At 39.7% G+C, this 24,257-nt stretch overlaps 1 protein-coding gene across 1 annotated transcript in view; it reads right to left on the bottom strand.

Annotated features, from left to right (window-relative positions):
- LOC109631531 (retinoic acid receptor beta) overlaps positions 1–19,609 on the bottom strand; it is an 82,576-nt gene extending 62,967 nt beyond the window's left edge. Inside the window, exons 1-2 of the mRNA XM_020090364.2 lie at positions 18,790–19,609; positions 5,841–5,989 (exon numbers count right to left, since the gene is read on the bottom strand). Of these exons, the coding sequence (XP_019945923.1) occupies positions 5,841–5,989; positions 18,790–18,946 (306 nt within the window). The 5' untranslated portion in view covers positions 18,947–19,609. The remainder of the gene's footprint in view (positions 1–5,840; positions 5,990–18,789) is intronic.
- Positions 19,610–24,257: the final 4,648 nt, after the last annotated feature.

Genomic DNA, 24,257 nt, shown 5'->3' with positions numbered 1-24,257 from the left:
TTGACTTGAAGCACTTGCATTGAAAATTGTAAGCATAGGATTATAGCATTATATCTTTGAAAAATGGTTTGTCACCGAAGCACAATGAATCCTGGAATAGTTTCCCCCGAGAAGGATAAACCCTTTGGATCCTTAGTTGCTCAGGGATGGAAAGAAGCATTTGTTGGCTGTATTCAGTCTTTGAAATTGGACAGTAGTCATGCTGCTCCAATTGCCTGAGACAATGCTTCACTACTTCTGCACCCTGGATGAAACTCTCCCTGGCTTAATCCTCAATGCGTAACATTAACAGCTACATTTGAAGAAAACACATTTTTTTGATAAAAATTCAAAGGCACTATCGCATGTCACATAAATTAGTCAAGAAATACTAAATCACCACAAGCACAATTTTGTCATGAGCTCAGCTAACTGTGGGTTAAACCTGAAAAACTGTTACACGATTGATCTACAGGTTAAATGATTAGATTTTTAATATCATGGTCAATCTGGGTGAATTCAATGCTTTGATTTCAATACGCTTCCACTCGGATCTGTGGCTCCTACTGGCTTTGTCTCCATAGTAATGGCACCCGAGGCTCATGGGTATTATAGTAGTTAAACCCACTCGCCAAACCAAGATGAAGGACCATAAGTTCAGCTAAGCTAAATAATTCAAACTGGTGCCTGTACCCTGCATCTTTATGGGAGAGTCCTTTTTTTTCCATGTTATGTAAAACTGTTAAATGGGAAAACAATGGCAAGAAACTTCCTGTGAGTCTCAGAAATGAGACATGTAAAAACATGTAAAATAGTTAGCAGTACATTTATATAACAAGATGCATGTCTAAAAGGGGCTTTAAAATATTCAAAAGGCCTTGCTGTGTTTTCATCAGAACAACTTTCAAGTGAAGAAATAGTCCCTATGAAATCTGTTGAAAGAGTTTCTGTGGACGGGGGATATTGGAAGAAGTTGAACTGGAAAATATTGAATTTGATGTTTTTCGTAATCTGGCTGAACTCACCCTTTAAATTTCCTCCCCTCTAAGAACTGTGGTTTATTTGATTAGAAGAGACACATTTAAGTGATGCCAAAATGCGAGGGTTTACAAGCGGACAGAAATCTGAGAGCCAGCAGTGCCTCATGCTTGGAAAGCCAAATATAACACAATGGAGTCTAGAATACTACTTATACTGAGCTTTTTCCCCTTCTCATGTGTTATTTACAGCAAACACAGCAGACATCATGCTCAGATAAAGTTACAGCAACTTGCATTTATATCAGATTGCTTCTGGCATCTTTTAAAGTGGTCCCAGAGGACCTGTGACATTTTCAGGGGTTTTCAGAAGGACGCTGTCAAACATGTCAGATGGGCAGGAAGTGCAGGGGTGACTGGATGTGAAGGCTGCCTTGACTTTGGAGGATGTCTTGACTTTGGGTCCACGCAGATGAAAACTGTCATCTGTTGAATATGCATGCACTTCTGGACGCCCATATGCCTGCACCATTTTTTTACAATTCAAATCGGCCCTGTCCACACAACGAGTCTGCTACTTGATCATACAGCTACTCAGGCATTACTGCAATCAAACTGATCAGAGGACAACTTACACCTTGTAATGCTGCTTTCTGCTGTTCATGGGTTTATTCTCCTGCTGGAATGATAAATGGGTTGAAATTTTAAAATACCAAACTTTGTCTGGTTCCAGCTTCTTAAATATGAAGGTTTTACCCATAGACTGTGAACTGCACTGAAAAATAATTTATTAGATTAATATATTATATTTATTTACGAGTTATTCAAAGACTAGACCTTTTCTTGTGGCTGTATACTGCCAAATAGTTAAGTTGCAAGAAACATTTTCTCAATAATGGCAAGAAAAGTGTTTTTTTTTACTGTCAAAGTAAAATTGACCTGCAACCTTTTGGATATAAAACACAAGAACTTCATTATTTTAACTAAATAAGAGACTTTGTTTTAACCTCATTGGCATTTTATATATATATATATAATGTGTTTTGCAATGTTAGAATGACTTTGAATTACAAAAACTTTCAAATGTTTTTGGCTAATTTGAAAAAAAGGTGTGTGATTTTGGTCAAAGGCAACTTTGACCAAAATCACAATGCCTCCTATGATGGCTGTCGATTTGTTTTGTCTGATCCAAACCCCAGATCACGGCAAACAGAGTAAATCAGCAGATATCAGCCTGAGAGGAGCTGGAATCAATCATTGTTTCGTTCATTTTCCTGCTTGAGAAATGACTTCAGTGATTAAAGAATTGATGTGACAGTTAACCAGCAGAATTCTTTTTACTATTTACACCTGTTCTACTGTCACACGTCAAAATATCTTCCGTGAGAAAGCCCAGGCTTTCATTCCCCGGGTGTTTTACATTCTGCTAATCATTCCTCCTCTCTGCCCTCCTCAATCCTCCAGCCTGCGACCGGGGAAATGATTGAGGCCCTGCACCCTAAAGAACAATCTCTTAAAAGAGGTGTAAGAGATCCTGGAAAGAGACTGTTGATATTTGAACTGACAAACAAAGTAAAACACTTCTTAGACCATGTCAGCTGACATATAAAAAATGTATCAATGATTCCTAAGATGTCGTTATCAAACCCTTATGACAAAGAAATTAAAGTGAGGCTTAATAATGTAAATGTTAATTATAAACCTAATTATATATAACTGCAAAAAAAAAATACTAATTACACAGAATTGAATGTAGAAAATAAACATACTTTTAAATATTATCTAAACATAAATGCATTTCTACTTTGCTTATTCTTTGTTTCCATATCTTTGCAAATCAGCAAATATATACAATGTGTATGTGAACGGCTCATACTAGCTGATTTTTATTGACCAATAAAGAAAATTGGTCAGGCTCTATGTAAAACATGATGTCCTGCAACTGCTGCATTATCACAGCATCACGCTTATACTTTCTTATTAACGAAGATAAGATGTGCCCAAAAATTTCTAAACAAAATTGGACATGAACACAAACAACAGCAGCAACAAAGCAACCAAACAAACCACTATTAAGAATTAGAAAGAGTTAGATGTTAACATAGTTTTGCAAAAGAAGAAGTTAAGCTCATAATTAAACTATATTTGTAAATCGTATTTTCTAACTCATGGCTTGTCTTCAGTTACTGTTACAGTTTGATTCATTAATGCAAACATATTTACTGGAATTGATCCCCACTACTGCCGTTTCTTGGGGGGAAACTGCAGCACTGGACTTGTTTCCATTTATTTGAAGTTAACGCCAACAAAAACCAACAAATGTAGGGACACGTATTAGTTAAGCAGTTCTTCACAGAGCTGGGACTGGCCGTCTGCAGGGTGGAATTTATTATACTGCTGCATAGGTGCATGCATGTGACCAGCACATACACACACACACACACACACACACACTCTCACTTCCTCTGTCTTTGAGTCTATTTGTGGCTCTAATTGGCTCATTCACTGGGCAGTAAAAGGCTAAAAGCTACAGCTGTAGAGTATGCTTGACTGCATCTATCCAATAGATGGGGCTTTCCCGGCCCCATGGAGACAGAATACAATACAGAGAGACAGTAGCAAGGTTATTTTACACACACTCACACACACGCAAACACACACACACATATATATATATATATATATATATAAAATATATAATCCGCTGCTAAATCATCTGCAGGGCCATTGAAACTCACATTGTTCATAATCTCAGCAGCACTTAGACTGTGATTTCACTTTATTCACCACCTGTCATTAGAGAATCATAATCTGTGCTCCATGTGCTCAGACCCACGGTCATGTGGTGATGTTGTTTTATTCATTTGTATAAACTAAGCTGCTGGGAACACACTGCACTGTTTATTTTTAGCAGAACAGATACACTCCAGTGTTTTTATATTAAGAGGACTTCCCTTACTCACACACCAGAGAGGTCAGAGGTCATGACAGGCCTTTATGATGAGGCTTATATTGGCACATGAACAGCATGGCAGTCCACAGACAACTTAGTTTGACCCAGAGTCTGTGGTGAGTGAACTGATCACCACCTCCCTCTGGGGCCAAAATCTCCAAAGGATTCCTGGCATACCACTGCTGCAATTACAGAGATGGGGAGGAGAGAGGACATCACACCGCAGCATGGCTACATGGGAAAAAACATTGCCCAGAAAAATATTATACTGTGTCTGCGAGGTTTACTGTACATGTGGTATTCTCACAAAAACCTTCATGTAATCCATTAATGCTCCCATTGACGACATAGAGCCAATATTTACTGTTTAGTGCTCGGCACAGTTTTACATATAAAGTGTTCCAACACAATTCTCCAGTAATGCTTTCAAAACCATACTCAGCAGCCTCTTCTCTGACTTGTCTACTCAATATTGTTTATATATACAGTATGTGCATACGGGCGTGAGCGGTTGCCTAGCAACAGCTGCTGAAAGTGTTCAAGGAAAGACAGAAGAAATGCTGGCAGGGCAGATGTTGGGGGGAATTTCTAAAAGTGGAGCATTTGGGGATGGCAGACTGAGACTGAGCAGAGACACTGTCATGTCTTAAAGGAGCAGTGCAGCCGGAGAAAAACCACATTGACTTTCACTTATAATCATACAGGTCTTCTGTGGCTGAACACACGCAGTCTTTGATGGTTGACCTAATATTTGATGACATGATGTGTATCAACTCCTCCCCAGCCAGTTCTACTAGTACTGTATTAGTGCATTTTAAGGTTACCGTTCTCCTTGTTCATTTATTGAGTTTTAGATTTGATCATGTTTATCAAATCAACTAAGTAATTTTCTCAATCACCATATTAAAGACTTGCACATGCAGTTGTCACAGCTGATAGCATGACTCATTTTTGAACATTGCCATTGAGTTACTACATGTATGTTTTCTGTCATTTCAAAGATGCATTCGGTATTAATGAATTTATATACAAATATATAAATTAATAACTTATTTTTGAATATGCAGTACACATAAACCTGATTTCTCTAAAAGGTTTTGCAGAATGACATTTTACAATTGAACAATGGTTCTTTGTTTGGTCCAATTCCAGTCAGCAGATCCAGTTCAGCATACTGCTCAATATAGTGTATATCTTTATGGCTATTATGTATTATTATTTTCATCCACACCACTTTTAAGGTGTAGGTTAAGCATAAAGCTTCATTGTTGATCTTAAATATAGTCAGTAAGGAACTCAAGGTCCACTTACTTGCTTTTCCATATCATGAAATGTCATAAAGTATCTACAATAAGCTATCATCAGAAATGACAGTTTATTGGTCATCAGTTCTGCTAACTGGCTTGTCTTTCAAGAAGAAAATACGCATGAATGGAAAGAACATGAAAACCCAACACAGAAAGGCCATTTAAGATATTCCTGCAGTGGGGAAACTGTCCTGACTACTGAGCCAATTTCAAAAGACAAGGCCGAAATAGGGGCAATGATGCCTTTCGAAAGCAACTCCTGAGTCCTGGTACATGAAGTGGAGATATGTGTTTTTATACTCGTCTTCAATAGTCTTCAGACTATATTCACAAAAGTCTACAACATTATTTTTATTCAATGGGTTAATAATTTACTTTCAAACTTTCCAAAATAAAAAAAACGATGAATGTTCAGACAGTGTGAAATATTAATGATCAGATCAGTTTCAGTTTACCAGCTCAGAAAGCAATCCACAATTTGGATGAAAAAAGTACGAAGAAACCAGAGCTTTAGATTTAACTCGACTGCTTTTTCAAGAGGCAGTTCAATAAAAAACACTCTGAATGAGCCTCACAGAGAAAACTCAGCATGCCATTACATCTGAAGAGGTATAGGAGTACTACCTTGCAGCCCTCACAAGCGCTGACTCCATAGTGGTATCCAGAGGACTTGTCCTGGCAGACGAAGCAAGGCTTGTAGACTCTGGGAGGGGGCAGCGGGGACGGTGGGCTGGGGACGAGCTCCTCAGAACTGGTGCTCTGTGTTTCAATGGCTGCAAGAAATGCAAGCAGGAAGAGGAAGATGAAGACGTTTGATTTCAAATTAGTGAATGATTCATTTAGACATCAGGAAAAACTGGAAAAAATACAAAGCAAACATGACATAAAAAACTGCCTTGCAGCAAAAAGAGAATTTGTTTCTCAAAGTGTTGGAGGCCTGAATACTTTTGCCTCAGTGAGTGTTTGGTTTGGAGCAGTTGGTTGACTGTGCCGTGAGCAACAAACGACAAAATATGTTTCCTGCTACACTCCTGACAATATTCCTGTCATCATTGTGAAGCAGTTTGATAAGTCAGTTGGGTCAAGTCAACACTTTTGTCCAGGGTTTAACCCACATCTTCCCCTATTGTCAGCTGTCACATTACTCTCAAAAGTTCAATTGATATAGATAAGGGATGGATGGATGGGAATCCAAGCAGATAATGTATTGACTGCATTGATATTTGAAATTGGTTTTCCCATCAGGATGAATTGTTGTCTTAAAGTTGAAATTAATTTTGTGATACTTCACTTTACGACTAAATATACCCGAAACTGAGATGCTGTGGATGGTACAAATAGCATTTGTCTTTCATGAATTATCGATTTGCATGATTGTCTTTCAGCCAGAAAACGTTTTGGGAAAGATGTGGAAGAAGAGGTTAAAGGCATGCAGACAAAAATATATTATATTTGGTTAAAACCAGTCTCATTTAAAGAAGTTGAGGAATAAATGAAACAGTGTTTGTGTTTGTGGAAGGTGTACTTGTAATTTCTAGTGTTCAGACACACACAGAGTACTAATAATACTTCAACATGCATGCTAGACAGTCGAAGATCAGAGCACGTTGAAGCAAAACCGTACCAGACTTTGAAGCTATGCTGAGATGCAGGTGCTGCCATCATGAACAAAACACAATCTACTTTGAAAATGGAGAGCAGTCGCTGCTAATTAGATTACATTGTTCCATACTTCATCACAGTAAACTCAATTACTGATGGTGGGGGACAAGCTCTTATAATTACTGGACCCTTGTCCTTCAATGGAATTACCTGCAGGTGTAATCTAATAATCCGCTGCATTTTCCCAGTGTGACTTTTTGCACATGTTGAATTTGCAGCTTTACATTGGGTAACTTCAGTGACTCGAGGGAAGACTTAACGAGTCTGCGGCCCATACAGCACAGTGTATGAGGATAAATGTTACCTCTGTAAACAGGGATGAGAAAGTGAGACGACCTGCAAGGTTAATTAAAATGAGATGATTTATCGAATCTCGCTCTTATCTGAGTTTGTGGAGAGGTTTGGGCACCAAGGAGAAGTCACTGCGACTGGTTATGAAACAGTGACAGCATCAAATACTTAAAAGTTCTGCAAAAATCTTTAAGTACACTTGCATAAAGTTGACATAATGGTGCTGTGTTAGGATTTAGAAAAGTTTGCTGGTCTGAATTTAAAGCGGTGTTCATTATAACAAAAGAAGTCAGCCATGTTATTTCCTCCACAACTGCAGTGTAACCTGGTTTCATAGATGAGGACAGAGAGATAGACATTTGTCATCTCATTGCTCCAAATGCACCAAATGCTTCCCCTCTGCTGTTGGCAGAGAGTAGTAAGAAGCAGCTTGCATGTAAAGCAGATGTATGGAGAGACACCATACTGGAGAAAAGCCAGGGGTCTCGGCTCTAAGCCAAAGCCCTCGAATAGGAAAAGCAAGGGGTTGCATCTATGCACAAATATAACTAGGCTTTATATAACAAGTTCTGAATATTTTAATTTAATCGAAACAACACACATTAAGAAAACCCTACTGCAAACTCCTGCCGTGCCTCAAAATGTTGTTTACAAGCTGAAATTTCAATTCTCACTTTGTCTGTTAGGAAACAAACTATAATGTGTATACTTATTTCCATTTCCCAAAACAGAATAAAATGTTATGACATATTTGGCATGACTACTGTCAGACTGCCCTCAGTGACAACACGAGGGGTAAATATGTTGGCACACACAGCATATAATGATAATAACAAATATTCAGGCTTTTTCACACTTTCCAACAGAAATATGTCCTGTTACTTGTCTCCAACAGGGACATCAGTCTGGTTGTCGGACTGGGGAGTATTTTAGTAATTGTGCAAAGCATCAGGAACAGGCACTTATTGAAGATGTCCCAAGTGTGAAAAGGTTGTAAGTTCACAAGGTCACAGTATCTAATTATACTATCATTGGTTGACATTCCTTAGCTGCTGACTGACACAAAGGGACCCTGTAAAGAGGGGTATTTGGTTTAGTTTAGAGTTTAATGTAGAGTTTAGTTAGAAGGGGCATCTGACTCCATCTATTTGTCAGATGTAAAAACCATCTTCCGAAAATCTGGTCGATTTGTGCGAAGTGAGTGCTGAGAACCATTTGCTACTCTCTTTTTTTAAGGAAATGATCAGCAGTTCAGTCAGCATTGGAGGACTCGAGTTTAGCATGATGCAATGAAGCCGTGATCACCCTCGATGTGTTGCTGAGTCTGGGTAACAGTCTTGGTCACAGCGGTTGCGTATGAGGTTGTCCTATTATATTACAGTAGGGTTCAGGTCATGTAGACTGCCCTGCAGTCATGCAACTTCTGCCTTTAGCTCCTGTTCTTTCAAGGTCTAAAGTTGCCCATTAAGAAATACACCATGTGCATGTCAGACTCAGTCACCAGTGTAAGTCTGCACGTCTGGAATGGATGGAATTATGTATTTATACGTTAAGTCACAAATACACCTCAAATATGCACTATAGTCTGAACAGTAGCAAAGGTTCATTCCCCTGCTTCTTCAGTCGAAGTGTACTTAGGCAAGATACTGAACTGAGGATGCTTTGCTTTTTTCGGGTTTTGAATGTGTCTTTGATCGAGTGTGAATGCAAAGTTATCCAGGAGCCTCTTGTGTTTCTTTACTTGCTTTTTCATTATCAATGCACAGTACCATTTTCAACCATTGCAAGCACACATAGAGATTATGCCCCAATGATATTAATTCAGTTTACAAACTTTGAACCCTTACTGGGAATTAGCTACAACAAGCTGAAGCCTGAAATGTGATGCAGGCTCCTCTAATAAAGCTGCTGTACATTCACTTACAAAATAACCTCAGTACTTCTGATCAGTTTGCTGAAGAAAGGTTCAGACAATTAGAATGTGTGGTGTAAATGCTCATTTACAAAACAATGAATACTTTACTTCGGTGTGGTTGTAAAGCAATACACCCAACTTGGTGGAGGTTATGATAATGTACCTCTTTAGATAGTGGAAATGTGGCCACATTGTTGAAATTGGCCGAGGGTCATCTTGCTTTTGGTTACACTGCCCCTCATTAGTTTGGGTGGTACTGCTCCATTCCATCCGTTTTGTCTGTATTCATTAGTTCTTTTGACAAATATGGATGAAATGGAAGTGGAGTACGGACAGAGGGCACCACCCGTATCTCACGTTCAGCCATAAGTGGAGAGCTAGCAACATACTTAGCCTCAGCTCCAGAATAGCTGGTTAGCTCAATTGACGGACAAGGGCATGGGGGGATATAACCCTGGTCATACAGTACCAGGTCTCCAAGGCCCAATAATTGCTAGTTATACATGAGCAGCAGAACCAATAGCAACTCCTCACTTATGATATCTCCATCAAAGCAGTACACTTGTGAATACATCTAAAACTATTAACTCTATAGTTCAACAGAACACAACAGATTGACTGGCAACATTTCCTAAGCGAATGGACAGATGGATGTAACATTTACTGAGAAGGTTACTCTTAGTTCGCAGTAGCATACAAATGCAATTCTGATAAAGACATACAAGAAAAAAAAAGACATTACATTACATACTGTATACTATTGTAGAACAGAATACAGTTTAAGAGATAATTATACTGATCCTCTCCTCTTCGCTGGCTGCTCAAGGTTTTTACAATTTTACGATTTACTGTATAAACCTCTGGTCGCCCAGGCTGATTGTACAACTTGTCATATTAAAAACAAGTGACCTCCTCTTCTTTTGCAGGTCCCTGCTGTGTTTAACTGCAGCAAGTTATCATTATCTCATTTCACAATCACTCAGTTCACAGTTCACCGTGGTTACGGTCACTTGAAAAGAATAAAAGTGGCTCCTTTTCCCCACAAGCTCCACTCATCCACTTCTCCCTTTTCTACAAAGAAAAGCAATATCACATAACCTCCCACATCAAACATGAATGAAACAAGGCACATTAGATGATGCTGATGGGGATGTATGACTACTGGAGCACAACAACTGTATATTTGCCTTCCCCATGTTATGTACAACACATATATCTACATGAAAAAAAAAGATTTTGCCACTGAAATGCCTCTGTAGCATTTGTGATACACAGAGGAGACGCAGCGCCAACAATTCAACTCTGTGCCGATTTGAAACTCATGGCTGAATCTGGAAGGCAGTGTGACCACATGCAAACAGATGGGGCACATAAACATAGATGTATTATACCCCGGAGTGTGTGTCTGTGTGTGTGTGTTGGGACGGGGGGATGTCACAGAGTACCTGAATATTGGTGCATGGGCCCTTTCAGGTGCAGGGAGCCTTTTTCCATTTTCTGCATGATTAAACTTTGAGTCGACTTCGATGCATGTTAACATACACAGAAAGCTCCATTATAGGAATAAAGGCTGGTGACAGACAAGCGCGCACGGCGGGTTCTGGCTTAAGAGCAGGCAGAGAAAAATGTGTGGCTGCCACGGTGGCTGAACCCTTAGCCTCTGGCTGAACCTGCCAGAGGGGTCAAACAGGAAAGCACACACTCCCTGCTGGAGGCTGCAGGCTGAATGAGGGGAAAGTCTAAAGAAAACAGCTCCACTGATTGGTCTGTCCACTGGGACCGAGCCCACTGACAACAGCACTGATACGCAACAGCTACTGATACTGTCTTTTGTCAAGTATCAGCCACTAAGAGGGATGAGCTCAGAAAAACACAAGTGATGAAAGTGCAGATAGAGTGACACACTTTACCATAAAAGTTGAATTTGTAATGAATGAAAATATGACACGATGTGATAATCTTAGTGTGAAGACTTTATGTAAACATGGCCACCATGTCTCCACTGTGCACAGAAATTAAGCCAAAATATCCCAGATGTGGAAGCTGCCATCTTGTGCCGGTGATGTCATTTGAAGCCAGAGTCTATGCAATGGTTATCAGGGGTGAAGCTAAGTCCCATCCACGTGGCCTGTTGAGAGTCAGTCTCAGCTGTCAATCATGACGCTTATAATATCAAATACTAATTAAAAACAAACTTAATGGAATGAACACTTAAACACAAATCAGTGTGATAACAACTACCTAAAAGGACACACCATATTTAGGAAAAATGTACTTGACGTTGTAGTTAAACTCATGTCTCATCCACTAACAGTGAGGAGACATGATTCATGACCGATACTGCAGCGGGGCAACTGCAATCTCTACGTTTGTGTTAAGATCATTTTGATTTATTAAATCTCATTTTAGTTATTTTGTTAATTTAAGAGTTAACATGATAATTAATAATAATGAAAGTTGGTATACCTGAAAGATAGAGAGAACACAGCTAAGGTAAATGAAGTTGGTCAAAGCAAAGTTAACTAAAGAGTTACTCTTTTTATAAATCAACTTAAATTAGTTTGCGTCCTCAGTGATCGTTTCATTTTCCAGTTTCCGATTTTCTTCTGAGTTACTGATTTGGCACAAACTGTTTCAGAGACACCAGACTGATGAGCTTTACTGTCACACAAACTGGCTTCATGCATCCATGGAACCAATGAACTCAAAGAGGCTAAAACCTACTAAAATGTTAAGGAGGACTACAGAGTCACTTGTTACTTTTAGAATAAAAAAAAAAACGTTACATTGCATAAGTCAAAGAGATGTATGCAGCTTTACATTCGCTCTTTGCGGTATAACATTTACATTACACACTGTGATAAAAATATTGATTAAAACTAAGAGCGAATACATTTAAATGACTTACAAATAATATATCCTTTAAAGATCAATTTAAATTATTCAATATTCAAATTAAGGGGAGAACATTTTCACTTCCAATTTTCAGAATCTCTTGTCTACATAAGAAACGGTCCCTGGAGACTGTCCACAGTGAGGTCTGTGGATCATCCTGGGAGCATCGCCTGTGGAGAGAGATGTCGCTGGAGGCGATCTCAAAACCTGCACAAAGAAATTCTAAATCACCACCACTAAAGGTGTGAATGAGATTTTTCTTTCCTTCTTTCTTTTTTTTGGGGGGAATTTGAGGCAACATGAAGCTTTGGATCTTTGTTGCTTGAATATATTCATTATGTTTTACATCATCTGTTCATAGCGTCACTCCAAAAATAAAAGCCCCACCCGTACACTGTTCAAGCTCAAAAAGAGCTGTGTGCAGCATGTGAGATTATTTGTAAAATAATGTAGAAATAATCTGCAGAGCTGCAGCGCTGTCTAAATATGAGAACATCCTCATATCCCCCATTCTGAAAACCAGTGTACAATGACATGGTCCACACGACCACACGGCAGATGGTAAAGAACCTGAAGTGAAGTCTGTCGCAGCACGCAGCCACTTAACATGATACCACAAAGGAAATTAGGACAGAGCTGTTTCTGGTGCAAATAATGGAGGGAAAGGTGCACTTTAAATCGAAATGCTTAATTTCAATTTCAATTTTAAAAAATCAATTGAACACTAGAGCCATAAATCGCAGTGATTGAATTAAACCTGACAAATTATAAACGGGAAGGAGGAGAGAAAGAGAAGAAAACCAGGAGGGGGTAGAAGAGAAAGGGAAGCATTTCCTGAAGCTCTTCAGGGTATTTGTGTATTTGGTTTGTGTTAAGGAGAAAGCTGTGGTGATTTGGGTGTGGAGCGGTGGGCATAGCCTAAGAGGATTAGAGGAATAGGAATAGCAGTCGCTGGATCCAGTCCTCCTCCTCCTCCTCCTTCTCCTCCTTCTCTTCTTCTCCCTCCACTCAGCTGACACTCCATCCAGTCTGGAAGTGTTTTTCCTTCAGGTTTTTCTCTGCAGGAGTGCCGAGCGCATTGCTCGCATACAGCGGGCCCAGTCAGAGGAAATAGTCAAAGTTCACTCAAAGTACACCAAATTAGAAGCAGCTTTGCACTGCACTCCAATGTGTTTAATGGGGAGGGGGGAGGGGGGGTATTTAGAGGAGCTTTAAACACTCAAGGGGAAAAGAAAACAATAACCAACATTCATTTGACTTCATGTCTTCTGGGGAAAAGGAAAAGGAGAATGGTGGGAAGACTGCTTTTCATCAGGACTTCAAAATCTATTCTACACTTCACAGAACAAACCCCCCAAACTTGACTTTATGTCTGGATATTATGTGCTGGTAAATTAATATAATATGACTTGTGTTTGGGTTAAGACTTTCCCAGGAAGTTGTTTGACCAAAACCCTCCACTGAGCCTTCTTTTTGACCCCCTTGGTGACCTCACAGTAACCCCCGGGAGGGACTGCGGCACTGAGGTCAAACCGCACGATGAAGGGTAGCTCTCTCTGACTCTACACGCTCGAACACAACAGGTGCAAGCCACTTCAAAGCTTTCATAAAAACCGGCCGAGGAGCTAAGACGGCCATAAAAGCAGGCGATGGAAAGAAAGCTCAGGGAAGGAACGCAGGAAGAGGAATGAGGCTGTTCAAATGCGAGAGGCTTCTTTTTTGATCCTCAGGAATTCGTGGCCTTAAAAGCACAGAGCAGGTATGACTTTATTCTCCTCCTGCCAGCAATTTTAGATGTAACTGGGTTCTGATGTTGGCCCTGTTAGAAAACAGTCAAAAGAAGTGAAGCTGGGTGCTCTGGGATGGGTGTGGCCTCATCATGTTTCAGCTGAGGGACTCGTAGGACACATGAAAAAGTTCACAAAGAACTGTGAGTGATTTTCAGGTAAAAACAAGCAAGAAATCTCAAGACAGCAGGTCATGTTCTTCGATATAAGTCACAAACTACAAACTCCCACTCCCATACGACCCAGCGGGACACAATTAAACTTTAAATAAAAAGTGTAATAATCTGCAGAGCCCACATTTCTTAAGTGAAATTGCATAAAACTCAAAGGTGCTAATGCCTCATTAATCTCTCCTGTACACGGTCCCTGCAGAGAGAGAAATCCTGGACAGTATTTGAAACACTTCCTCAGGCTCTAAAATAAATATCAGGACAAAAGCACACAAACATTGTATAGCACTTGTTTGATATTTGCTTTTGTGGGCTGATGTGTTTAGAGTGAACTCATGAATTCTGCTGATGCTCCTGCTGATGCTGTAAAGGGATTGCTTACTTTCACGACGGAAGAAAAACAAGCCTGAACAGACAAATGCAGCCATAAGAAGGAAAAAAGTCAAATCTGCAGCTAGAACATAAAGTAACATTTGACATGGACTTGTAGTAAGAATATAAACCAGTGGAGTTTGAGGATAACTTGCAAAAATAGACTAATTTAAATGCTTTGGTTTCAAGAGGATTTAGAGAAATGTTTCCATGCTTTTAATTGTATTGACTGTAATGTCTTTTAAACTAGTCTCAAAAACGTGGATTACATGAGTCCAGTGTCTTCCTCTCAGTCAAGCACTGTGAACTCCTGTGTGAAGGCTGTACATTGATAATCTTCATATCTGCTTACGGTATATCATGCTGTGATAATTTATTTAATGATTATTACATTTCTGTACAGTGCTACATCTTACTTATTAATTTGAATCCAGTGCTCTTTATTTATATTTTACAATTCATTGTTTATTTATTATGTTTTATTCCATTATACATATGTACAAGTTTTATCTTATATTACTTCTTTTTAAACTAGTTATATACACATCTTTTCATATGTCCTTGTTTTGCCTATATATATTAAGTGAAGCACTGTGAACTGCCTTGTTTTTAAAGGTGCTTCCACTACTATAAAAATGTGTATGCTTCTGAAACAGCATTTAAGGTAAAATTCTCAATGGAACCAGTCTAAAAACATATTTCTGGGTGTCTAGAGGCTACAGCTATGGCATGAGAAATTCTCACCTGTATAAATAAAACATGGAAACAGCTTTTTTTTCCTGCTGCTGAGGTCAAACAGAAGCCTATAGCAGGTTAGTCTGCTGTGGCGTTTTTTGATATTTATCAAAAGGCCAGTATCACTGCTGATACACAGTATCAGTGTCACCCTGGTGGGACCCTAACACCGCGCTATAATCGTGACAATTAAACTTGCCTGGTACCAGCCAGCTCTCCTTTCATTTCGCTGTTGTTCACGGCTTTTTATTTTCCCCCATCCGCCTTTCATTTCACATGCCCACTAAATTAGCTTGGTGTTCAAGCTGTGCTAATGGCCTTTCATGTCCATATCAGAGGCGCTTAAGCCTTGAAGACAAAAAGGCCCCAATTATTCCATAACACACATCGACTGTCCAATACATATCACAGTGGTACATCATCACACTGCCTTTTTTAAATAGCTACAATAGCAGCAGTGTTTGAAGACAATCACCTTTCCACTTATTCATGGGAAATGACTTTGATGCTTTTAATGTGGAATGAATTTTTATTTACATGGCGTGGGCATCATACAGTGTACAGCGATTCCTCGGCTGCAAAGCCTACTTTATCTGTGTAAAGGAGGTCCTTGATCATTCTTAATTAACATCTAAACTGGAAGAGGAAGTGCATTAATGGCCGGCTCTTTGTCGGTGCGGCTAATTAACACCCAGGAGGTTTCCATTATCCTGAATAAATAAATTAATAAACCAACATTTCAATGACCCTGGGAGAGGCTTTCTGAAATCAGAGTCTAATTTAAACAGTGCCTTATTCAAACAGGAAAAGGGCAGGGGTGTCCTGTCTGACAGCGCTAAAGGCCAACGTGCAGCTTTACGGGCCGAGGACGAGCTCGTCGTGAGAAAAAAGAAAATCAACAGAATCTCCTTCTGATCCATTTAGCGCTTCGTGGGTTCATCTTAAAAGGCCCGTTTGAGCAGATGTGTTGAAGGGCACTAATTGTCTAATTGCATGGCAAATCCAACGCACCTCATCGCACTGCTTCTTTCATCTGATGGGTCATGGAAAACGACTTTATGTTCGGTTGACCCAGTGTAAACCAATCATTATGTTAAATGCCATTAGAGAAAATATAATATTTAAATTAAGTCAGGTAATCAAAGTGAAATGAGTCAATGAATATGAATTTATTCAAACAGACTCTGAAGGTTCTTCACAATGACAATGGCACCAGGGGCAGCAGGGCCGTAACTATACTGAGAAGACGCACATTTTGGGGGACTTTATCTCATGAAATTTTAAAGTTACATTTAGAGATTGTGTCAGAAGGTGCAATATTTTACAGTCACTTGGTTTCATTTTTTTCTATTTTTTAGGCCAATACACATAAACAATTCAGTATTTCTCCAGCAGATTTTTATTCCTGAACAATAAAATGCTGACCCTCAACTTGGGGGTTGGGTGGGGGGGCTTGGACTTGACCTCAGTTAATAGAACGGCCGCTTAAAGGGACAGATCTTCCGGCTCAATATAATTTAATCAGACGAGTCTGAATGGACCTCTGCAATTTTTGACATAAATTAATTTTACAAATTACAATTGAATAGAATTGACCATATTCTGTTAATTTCAGGATAATAGGCGTATACATTATCCCTAAATGTTCAAGTAGTCCTATCAGTCTGACCTATGTGGCAAAATAGCCAGTCTGCAGATATTGACTATTTGTATAAGAGACATTTTAAAGGGTGTTATTACTTGATTCTAAAAAAATATTTTATGTCAGTAGTAATTTTAATTAATGATAAGAGAAACAAAAGGAAATGTCTGAGGCCAGATATAAAATAAACATTTGAAGTGCAATCAAAGCACTAGATTGACCTTCATGTAAAAAAATTATTATTACAGATTATACTAATTAACACTTTACAGAATAAATGAATGGCAAATATCCAAATGACAAGATTTTTTTTAGGGAATTGTCCAAACTTGACCGTTTTTTATAAGCTCAGCCTTCGGCCCATTCAAAGAGTCTGAAATCGTGTGGGAACATCTAACAAACTGGATGCTAACGTAACATATTTATAAAAGAATAATAAAATGAAAGTTTCTTCTGTAATGTTGAAATAGCTACTTTAGTTAGAAAATGTTAACTTTTTTCGGATTTTTTTATCGACATACACTCCCTGCACTGTTTACTTTTTAGTTGTTAATTTCAAAGCTCAACAATATGATTAATTATAAAGTAACTGACAAATTGAATTATCAGATTATAAATGCATAAATAAGCTGCTTCCAGCTCCTTAAATGTAAAAGTTTTCTGCAGTTTTTATTGAGTACAGGAGTTAACTGAATATATATTTATAAGCTTTGGACTGTCAGTTATTTCACATCATTTTAGAAAGAAAACCACACACTGAGAAAATAATCAGCGAATTCACTTGTCTAGGAAAGTGACAGATTTGTCTCATGATCAAACTCGTAAACTTGCAGCAGCAGAATCTCAAAGTTAGAGGTGGCAGCTGCAGCTAACTTTTCACGTCGTCCCTCCACTGATGAGAGCCACTTTTCTTTTTTGACCGTGTGCCCTTGAGCAAACACTTCCTGAGGACTGACAGCTGGAGGCCGGTCGTTATCAGATGGGGGATGAATCACAGAGCAGCAGCAGCAGGGCGACGGGGTGACAGTGAAAAAACAAACTGACAAGTGTCACAAGCTCATGGGAAGTGGATGAGGGTGATGGAGATCTGAGGATGATGATACATAATTTTAATAAGTTTAAGGTTAATATCAATGTCACCTTCAGTCTGGTTTTCGAATGCACTTTTTTGATTAAATTTAATGTTGCATCACATCAGATGTTGGCCTCCAAACCATTCTGCATCTCCTGCTATTATCATAATTATGATCATTTTATCCTCATGGTGTATGAAGACAAATTATTATTACTTGTCACCTTAATGTCACTTTTTCTATTTTTTTTCTGTCTGTGCTGAATCAGTTGCAGCATCCACTTCTCCTCCTTGACTAAAACTTTAGCACTCATCCACATCTGTCAGCCAAATCTCAAAACGCAAGAATTTGGACACGTTCCGAGCAGCACCCCGCTAATCTCGCTGACAGGCTCCGCACGGTCGTTTATCTCAATCAGTGTCAGAGAGCGCAGGTCGCGGCTCGTCCACCCCCCTCACACACCCCTCACCGACCCCTCACCCTGTCCTGTTCCGCCGGGCAGGAGGTGTGGTGGTGGACGCCGCCTGTGTTTACTCTGCGCATTCCTCCAGCCTCCTGCATGCATGCGCACCGAGAGGCACTTCTGACAGGTCCGGGCTGGTTCCGCCGATTTATCAACGATCTAATGGAGCGACAATATGAAAGTCTGGGAGATGGTTGCGCAGGGATTTCTACTTAGTCTGGCATCGAGGGCAAACTTTGTTTTAGAAATCAGACACCAGAAACGTAAACCTAAACTGCTCCATAAAACATCCTCCCTGTATTAGATGATTATTTCAGATGAGCATGTGATGCTTTCAAAACTTTTAAACGCCCCTGGCTCTTTGGAATGAGCCAAAGTGCTGTTCAACTTTATCATCGCCTCTGTCACACAAGGGCCAACTTATCTTAGATCAGTGTGGATGATGGACTCAGCTTGTTCTGGCCCATCATCCTCATCCTCAGCCCTAATAGTGAGGCACATGCAGCAGCAGCAGCAACAACAACAACAGCAGCAGCAGCAGCAGCAGATGAGGAGAAGTTGGACCTACAGTGTGCGCTCCGGCGGTGCTGCCACTCTCGGTGCGCCAGTCCGCTGATGCAGGCTTTCAGAGCCTTCTCCTGCAGCATGCAGGAGGACGGGCTGGGCGAGTAGAAATCCAACATCTGCCCGGGACTCACGGCCAGCACGTCCATGCAGTCAAACATGTTGGCGGCGCGTCGCTCAGCTCGTCTCGTGCGTCAAGGAATTGGGGGAGAGAAAAAAAATCACCGGCATAAGCGCACACAACTCCATCAAACTCCGCTACTTCCACCCTCCTCCTCCTCCTCCTCCTCTTCCTCCTCTTCGTCTTGTTCTTCTTGGCACAGCAGACTCCTCTCCTCTTCTTCTCATTCGTCCCGCACCGGGATCATGAATTATTTCGGACCTCAAATCTTCCGCCGCTTCCTCTTAAATGTTCATTTTTCTTTCACCAAAAATCCGCCGCGGCACCGTGTCCTCTCAGCGCGCCGCCACGGGCGTCAGAACGCGACTCTTCCGTGATAATCATAATAATGATGATAATAACAACAACACCCCGACGCGCTCTGGCTCAAGTCGCCCCGGTCTCGGCTCCCTGACACGGGGGAAGGCGGCGGTAACACACCGCCTCCGCTGGAAGGTCTCTGTTTGAGAATATGAGGGGGAAAAACAAACGCGGACGCGTTTTTAAAAGCACATGTTCTTCTCCCCCGATGACGAATGGCTTATATCCGTCCCCCAGCTCCGCTCATTTCCAACTAGTTTTGCCACGGAGAATGAAAGATTGAATAGCCTAATATATGCGACTGAACTTTGTATGAACCCTTCCGAGGCTGCTGACCTTCAAATGACCCAGGCAGGCTGACATCACTGCAGCTCCCCGGCGCGGAACAAGGCGGAGAGAAGAAGCGCAGGGGAAAAATCACAAAGATCTTTTTTCTTTCTTTTTTTTGTGCGTTGGGGGAAAATAAAATACACGAAGGCCACCCCCCCTCCTCAAAAAAAAAATAATAATACACGAGTACACGAGCTGAAGAAGTGTTTCCACTGCTCAGTGTCTGATTTGTCTTTACGCACAGTGTCAGGAAGATTCCCCTGCGCCTGCAGAGATGAATGGCCATAAACAGGAGCAATACTACTGATTTATGTAGTTATGAAAGAGCAATATTTTACAGAAAGTAGGACACAAAAGTGAAAAGAACAAAGGAAAGGAGAGGTAGTATGAGTCTCTTTTATCAGGTTTATCTTGACAAACTGCAGCAGAGACTGAAGGTCTGTCTGGCTCTGGTCAGTGGCATCAATCATCAGCTCAAAGTGGAAACATTAGTCCTGCATGGTATGGGAAATAAGTGTTTACATTTCTGGAGGATCCATTTTGTCTCTTTATTAAAATGGAAACATTTATATTGATAAAAAAAGATAATTGCAGGGATTTAAACTTTAAATCCCTGCATTTTGTCTATTAATTTAAAAATAGGAATATACACAAGCCCAGTCACACCTCACCAAACAACCTACTAGAACAAGCTGCTTATATTACATTACATGGGATTACAAAAAAAGTCTATGTAGACATTTCCTAAGTAAAGTGCATGCGAATGTAGTTGATGCTTATGTGCCTGGTAATAAAAATAAACGCTAACAGGCTGAGTTCAAATTGAATCCAGCTTCACCACACTTCTGCATCCAGCTGCATTATAGAACACAAGGTGATTAAAATGAGATTATTGTTAGTGTGCAGTAGGTGGAACATAAAATGTTGGCCTGACACTGACTATTTTATTTTAAGCTGAAGAGAGTGTCACAAATGATTGATGGCTGGAATGTTATTATTTCATCATGACGTGTCATTTCACACATGTTTCACTTTTTTTCTGCTTCCTGTTTGGTTTTATTCTTCATCAATAAAACTACACACATCATTGTAAAACGAATCAGAAGATAAGGATTCAAATGTGTTTTTTATGACCTATAAGCATGAGGCCTGTCACACCTCACCAAACAAATGACACGTGTACAGCAGGTGAGGCCCAAATCATATCACCTTGTTATGTACATGTAAAAAGATGTATTATTAAATCACAACTTTTATGTATGAAGACAGCATTTTACAAACACAATGACACTTTTTCCCATAATATGAATGACTGTATTCATATATATTATATTAAAACTCCATGTGGTCTTACTCATATGAAACGGGACTCTGCCTCGTGGTTATGCAACTTTACGCGGTGAGCTTATTCACAGTTAATCATTGTGCAGTTGTGTGCCTTTTGAAATTTGAACTGAAGTTCCACTATATATATATGGCACTGTATACAGTGCATATCTATACTGTATACATGTGCTGAGTAATAAAACTGTGGACAGTGGTATGGAATCAGTTTGTGCAGTTTCAGGTCAGTCACAATAAGGCAGAATAATAAAAAGAACAACCATAAGAGGGAATGTAAAAAACCAAAACATTATAAAGTTATTGAAATTTTTAGTTATCATGGTTTATCTATGTGGAGTTATGTCTCATTTCTCTGCAACTATACGTGCCAGTAAATTATATTCTAGCTCAAATAAAAGTACAAGAACAAAAAAAAAAACAATTACCTATTTAGCAGGTATATTCAAATACTGCTTACACAATAATGTGGCACTAATAATAATCAAACAGTTCAACATAGAACTCTAAAATTGACATTTTGCAACCATTACTTTTTTATGTAATCTCAATGCTCTATTTTTACATGCAGTAATACCATCTCATGCAAAATTTAAAAGGCTCCATTGTTGCAGAAGAAATGACATGGTGGGACATGTCCCAACTGTGAGTGATGTTGGTACAACACGCTGATGTGCAACAGCAGGAATTACAAACGCCTCATTATTTAGGAGCTGAAATTCCCATGGACTGAGAGTCAGCTGAATCGTGCACTCAGCTCTGCCATCTCATCCTTTTACTCCTTTTAGCAAAGCAGTGTCTGACGCTGTATCACACGACTCTCTGTGATGCATTACAATCACATTTGCCCTTTAGTAGCAAAGATGAGTCCCTTTGAAAATAATAATCGGAAGATTATATGAATTGTATCATAGTGTCATTAAATGCCCAGCTGCTCCATTAAATGTTCAACCTCCTACATAATGTGCACATTACGCTTATTATATCATGTTCTGATTATACTAACCATCAGGCGCTCACAGCGGCTGCTTCTGAGATTCCATTTAATGACTTACGAGGAGCGCCACAGGTTAAATGTCATAATTCATTTTGGTTCAGTGTTTATTTATTATTTACCGCTTGTCAGTAAGAATACCTGTGCTCACTTAGGCAGAAAATCATTTTAGAACCGAGCTGACGAATCGTCTCATCCAAACATCTTGGCTGGGTGCGATTTTTTTAAGACATTCATCAAGGATGAAAAATACTTTTCCCAAAAATTACATTTACATTTTTTTTTCCCAGTCTGCTCCCCTGTCACCATTCCCTGTGGTCCAAACCAGAGAACATGTTTGTTCTGCACTCCTTCACAGAGAACAAAGTTTGCTCGAGTGGTAACCATTTCTGTCCGCCCACATGGGACAACATTTGAACAACAGCAAGACGATTTCAAACGCTAACTTTTGTTTTTGTTTTATTCTTTTTTATGAAGTTTTCTGCAGACATGACAAAGTCAGCGCCGCAACTGTAGGGCATGGTACAGAAACAAACCCCAACATTTTCCAGCCGCTATATGAATGTGAATCAGACGTGTTTGCAAAGGTCTCCCTCCTCCTATCTGCTGTGGGTCATTCAATCTCATAACGACAGACGTCCAACCGAATAATTTTATATCTTTTCAAGCACATTCCAAAATCCCTGAAACTTTTTTTTCACTTTGTCTCAATCAGCAGAATGTGTTTCTATGGAAGCCTGTCCTTAGATTCTTTCTTAGTTTTCCATTACCACCATTGGGCTTGTGACATTAAGACATTTCCCAGCTACCAGCTCCTAATCACTCTGGGTTCACACTGAGACGCCGTTTCCCTTTTAGTGTTCTACACTAGCCTATGCAGCTTTCCACAAATATCAAGATTTGGCCTTTCACACAGAGCATCGATCCATGCATTAGTTTTAAACAACCGCTTAATCTCTCATCCCTGCTCTGTCAACCTGCCAATTGTAGGAAGTCAGTCTCACTCCCCTTAATCATCTATTTGTGGATGAGGTATCCTCATCTTAGTCAGTTAAATATAAATGACTGATTAGCCATCTCCTTAATTTTCTTTCCAAATAAAGCATGTTTCCCTGTGGTCCTAACTGCCATCCTGAATTGGAAATTGACCAGTTTCTCTCCCTCGACTTTGATCAGACGCAGCCGGTATCTGTTGTCTACGGTCGAAATCGAATCCTAAACCCCGCCTCCACAGTATCTCTCCGAGACACATGGGAGCACGACTCGTGTGTTGACACCTCCGAGAACCAGTGGAGCGACATTCTCTGTCTGTTGCACTCTTCATGTGCCAGACATGTATGCAACTATTGATCCTTAGCCCCAGACTGCTATGTTTGGCCTCCCCCCAACTCAGAACACAACGTGTACAATATAGCGTGTCATTGCCTATTTACCAACACATGACAGCTGGATACAAGAAGTCCTCACTCACTGCCTTTCTATGCCTCATCCATTTCATCAACAATATGACTATAAATCGATGATTTACCGATCCTCTCGTTCTAACATGATCCAAATTGTACTTATTATATGTATTCATGAAACATTTTCACAGCTTTTCAAACCTGGTTGTGAAGAATTGTTATTACTAAAACAAAGGACGCGGTTCATTTATTTGCTTCTCTTCAGTGACAGCAGTTTGTGATGGTTTTATGGAAGTGTTACAGTATAGAGGCAGACACCCTCTCTGTGTCAATGTCAAATCAATGTTTTGAATATTGTAATTTTGCTGATTTGTTCAGTTACACGTGGCATCTATTGCACTTCGGTCCGTCCTGGGAGAGGGATCCCTCACATGTGGCTCTCTGAGGTTTCTACGTTTTTTCCTCTTGTTGAGGGTTCAGAACAGAGGATGTCCTTGTTAAAGCCTATGAGATGTGATTTGTTAATATGGGCCATACAAATAAAATTGGATTCATTGATTGAGTATATGTTACGCCATTTTAGTGAGTATACATTTGTCTGAGATGTGCTGAACATAGGATTATGCAAGCACTTTATATTGTGGCCTGAGTATAATACTTTTTGAATACAGTACAAGTACAAGACTTATTGATACATATTGAAAAATAGATGAAGTGAAAAAAACAAATATCTAAAAAGGATATCTATTCTTTTATAATAGATTAAGACTGAGCTACAAAGCTGGAAGTTTGAGAGGAACTTAAAGAACTTGTAGTATGCAGTGTTTGCCTATACTCCCTAAATGACCAGATACCTTGTTTGATATTTCGAGTAACTATATGACCTATAATCCTACATGTATGCATCACTGAGCTGTAATAGT

Source organism: Paralichthys olivaceus, chromosome 20 (assembly GCF_024713975.1).
Source record: "Paralichthys olivaceus isolate ysfri-2021 chromosome 20, ASM2471397v2, whole genome shotgun sequence".
In the NCBI taxonomy this organism is placed as follows: Eukaryota; Metazoa; Chordata; class Actinopteri; order Pleuronectiformes; family Paralichthyidae; genus Paralichthys; species Paralichthys olivaceus.
Note: the sequence above shows the minus strand (reverse complement) of the source record. Positions and strands in the feature narration are given on the sequence as shown.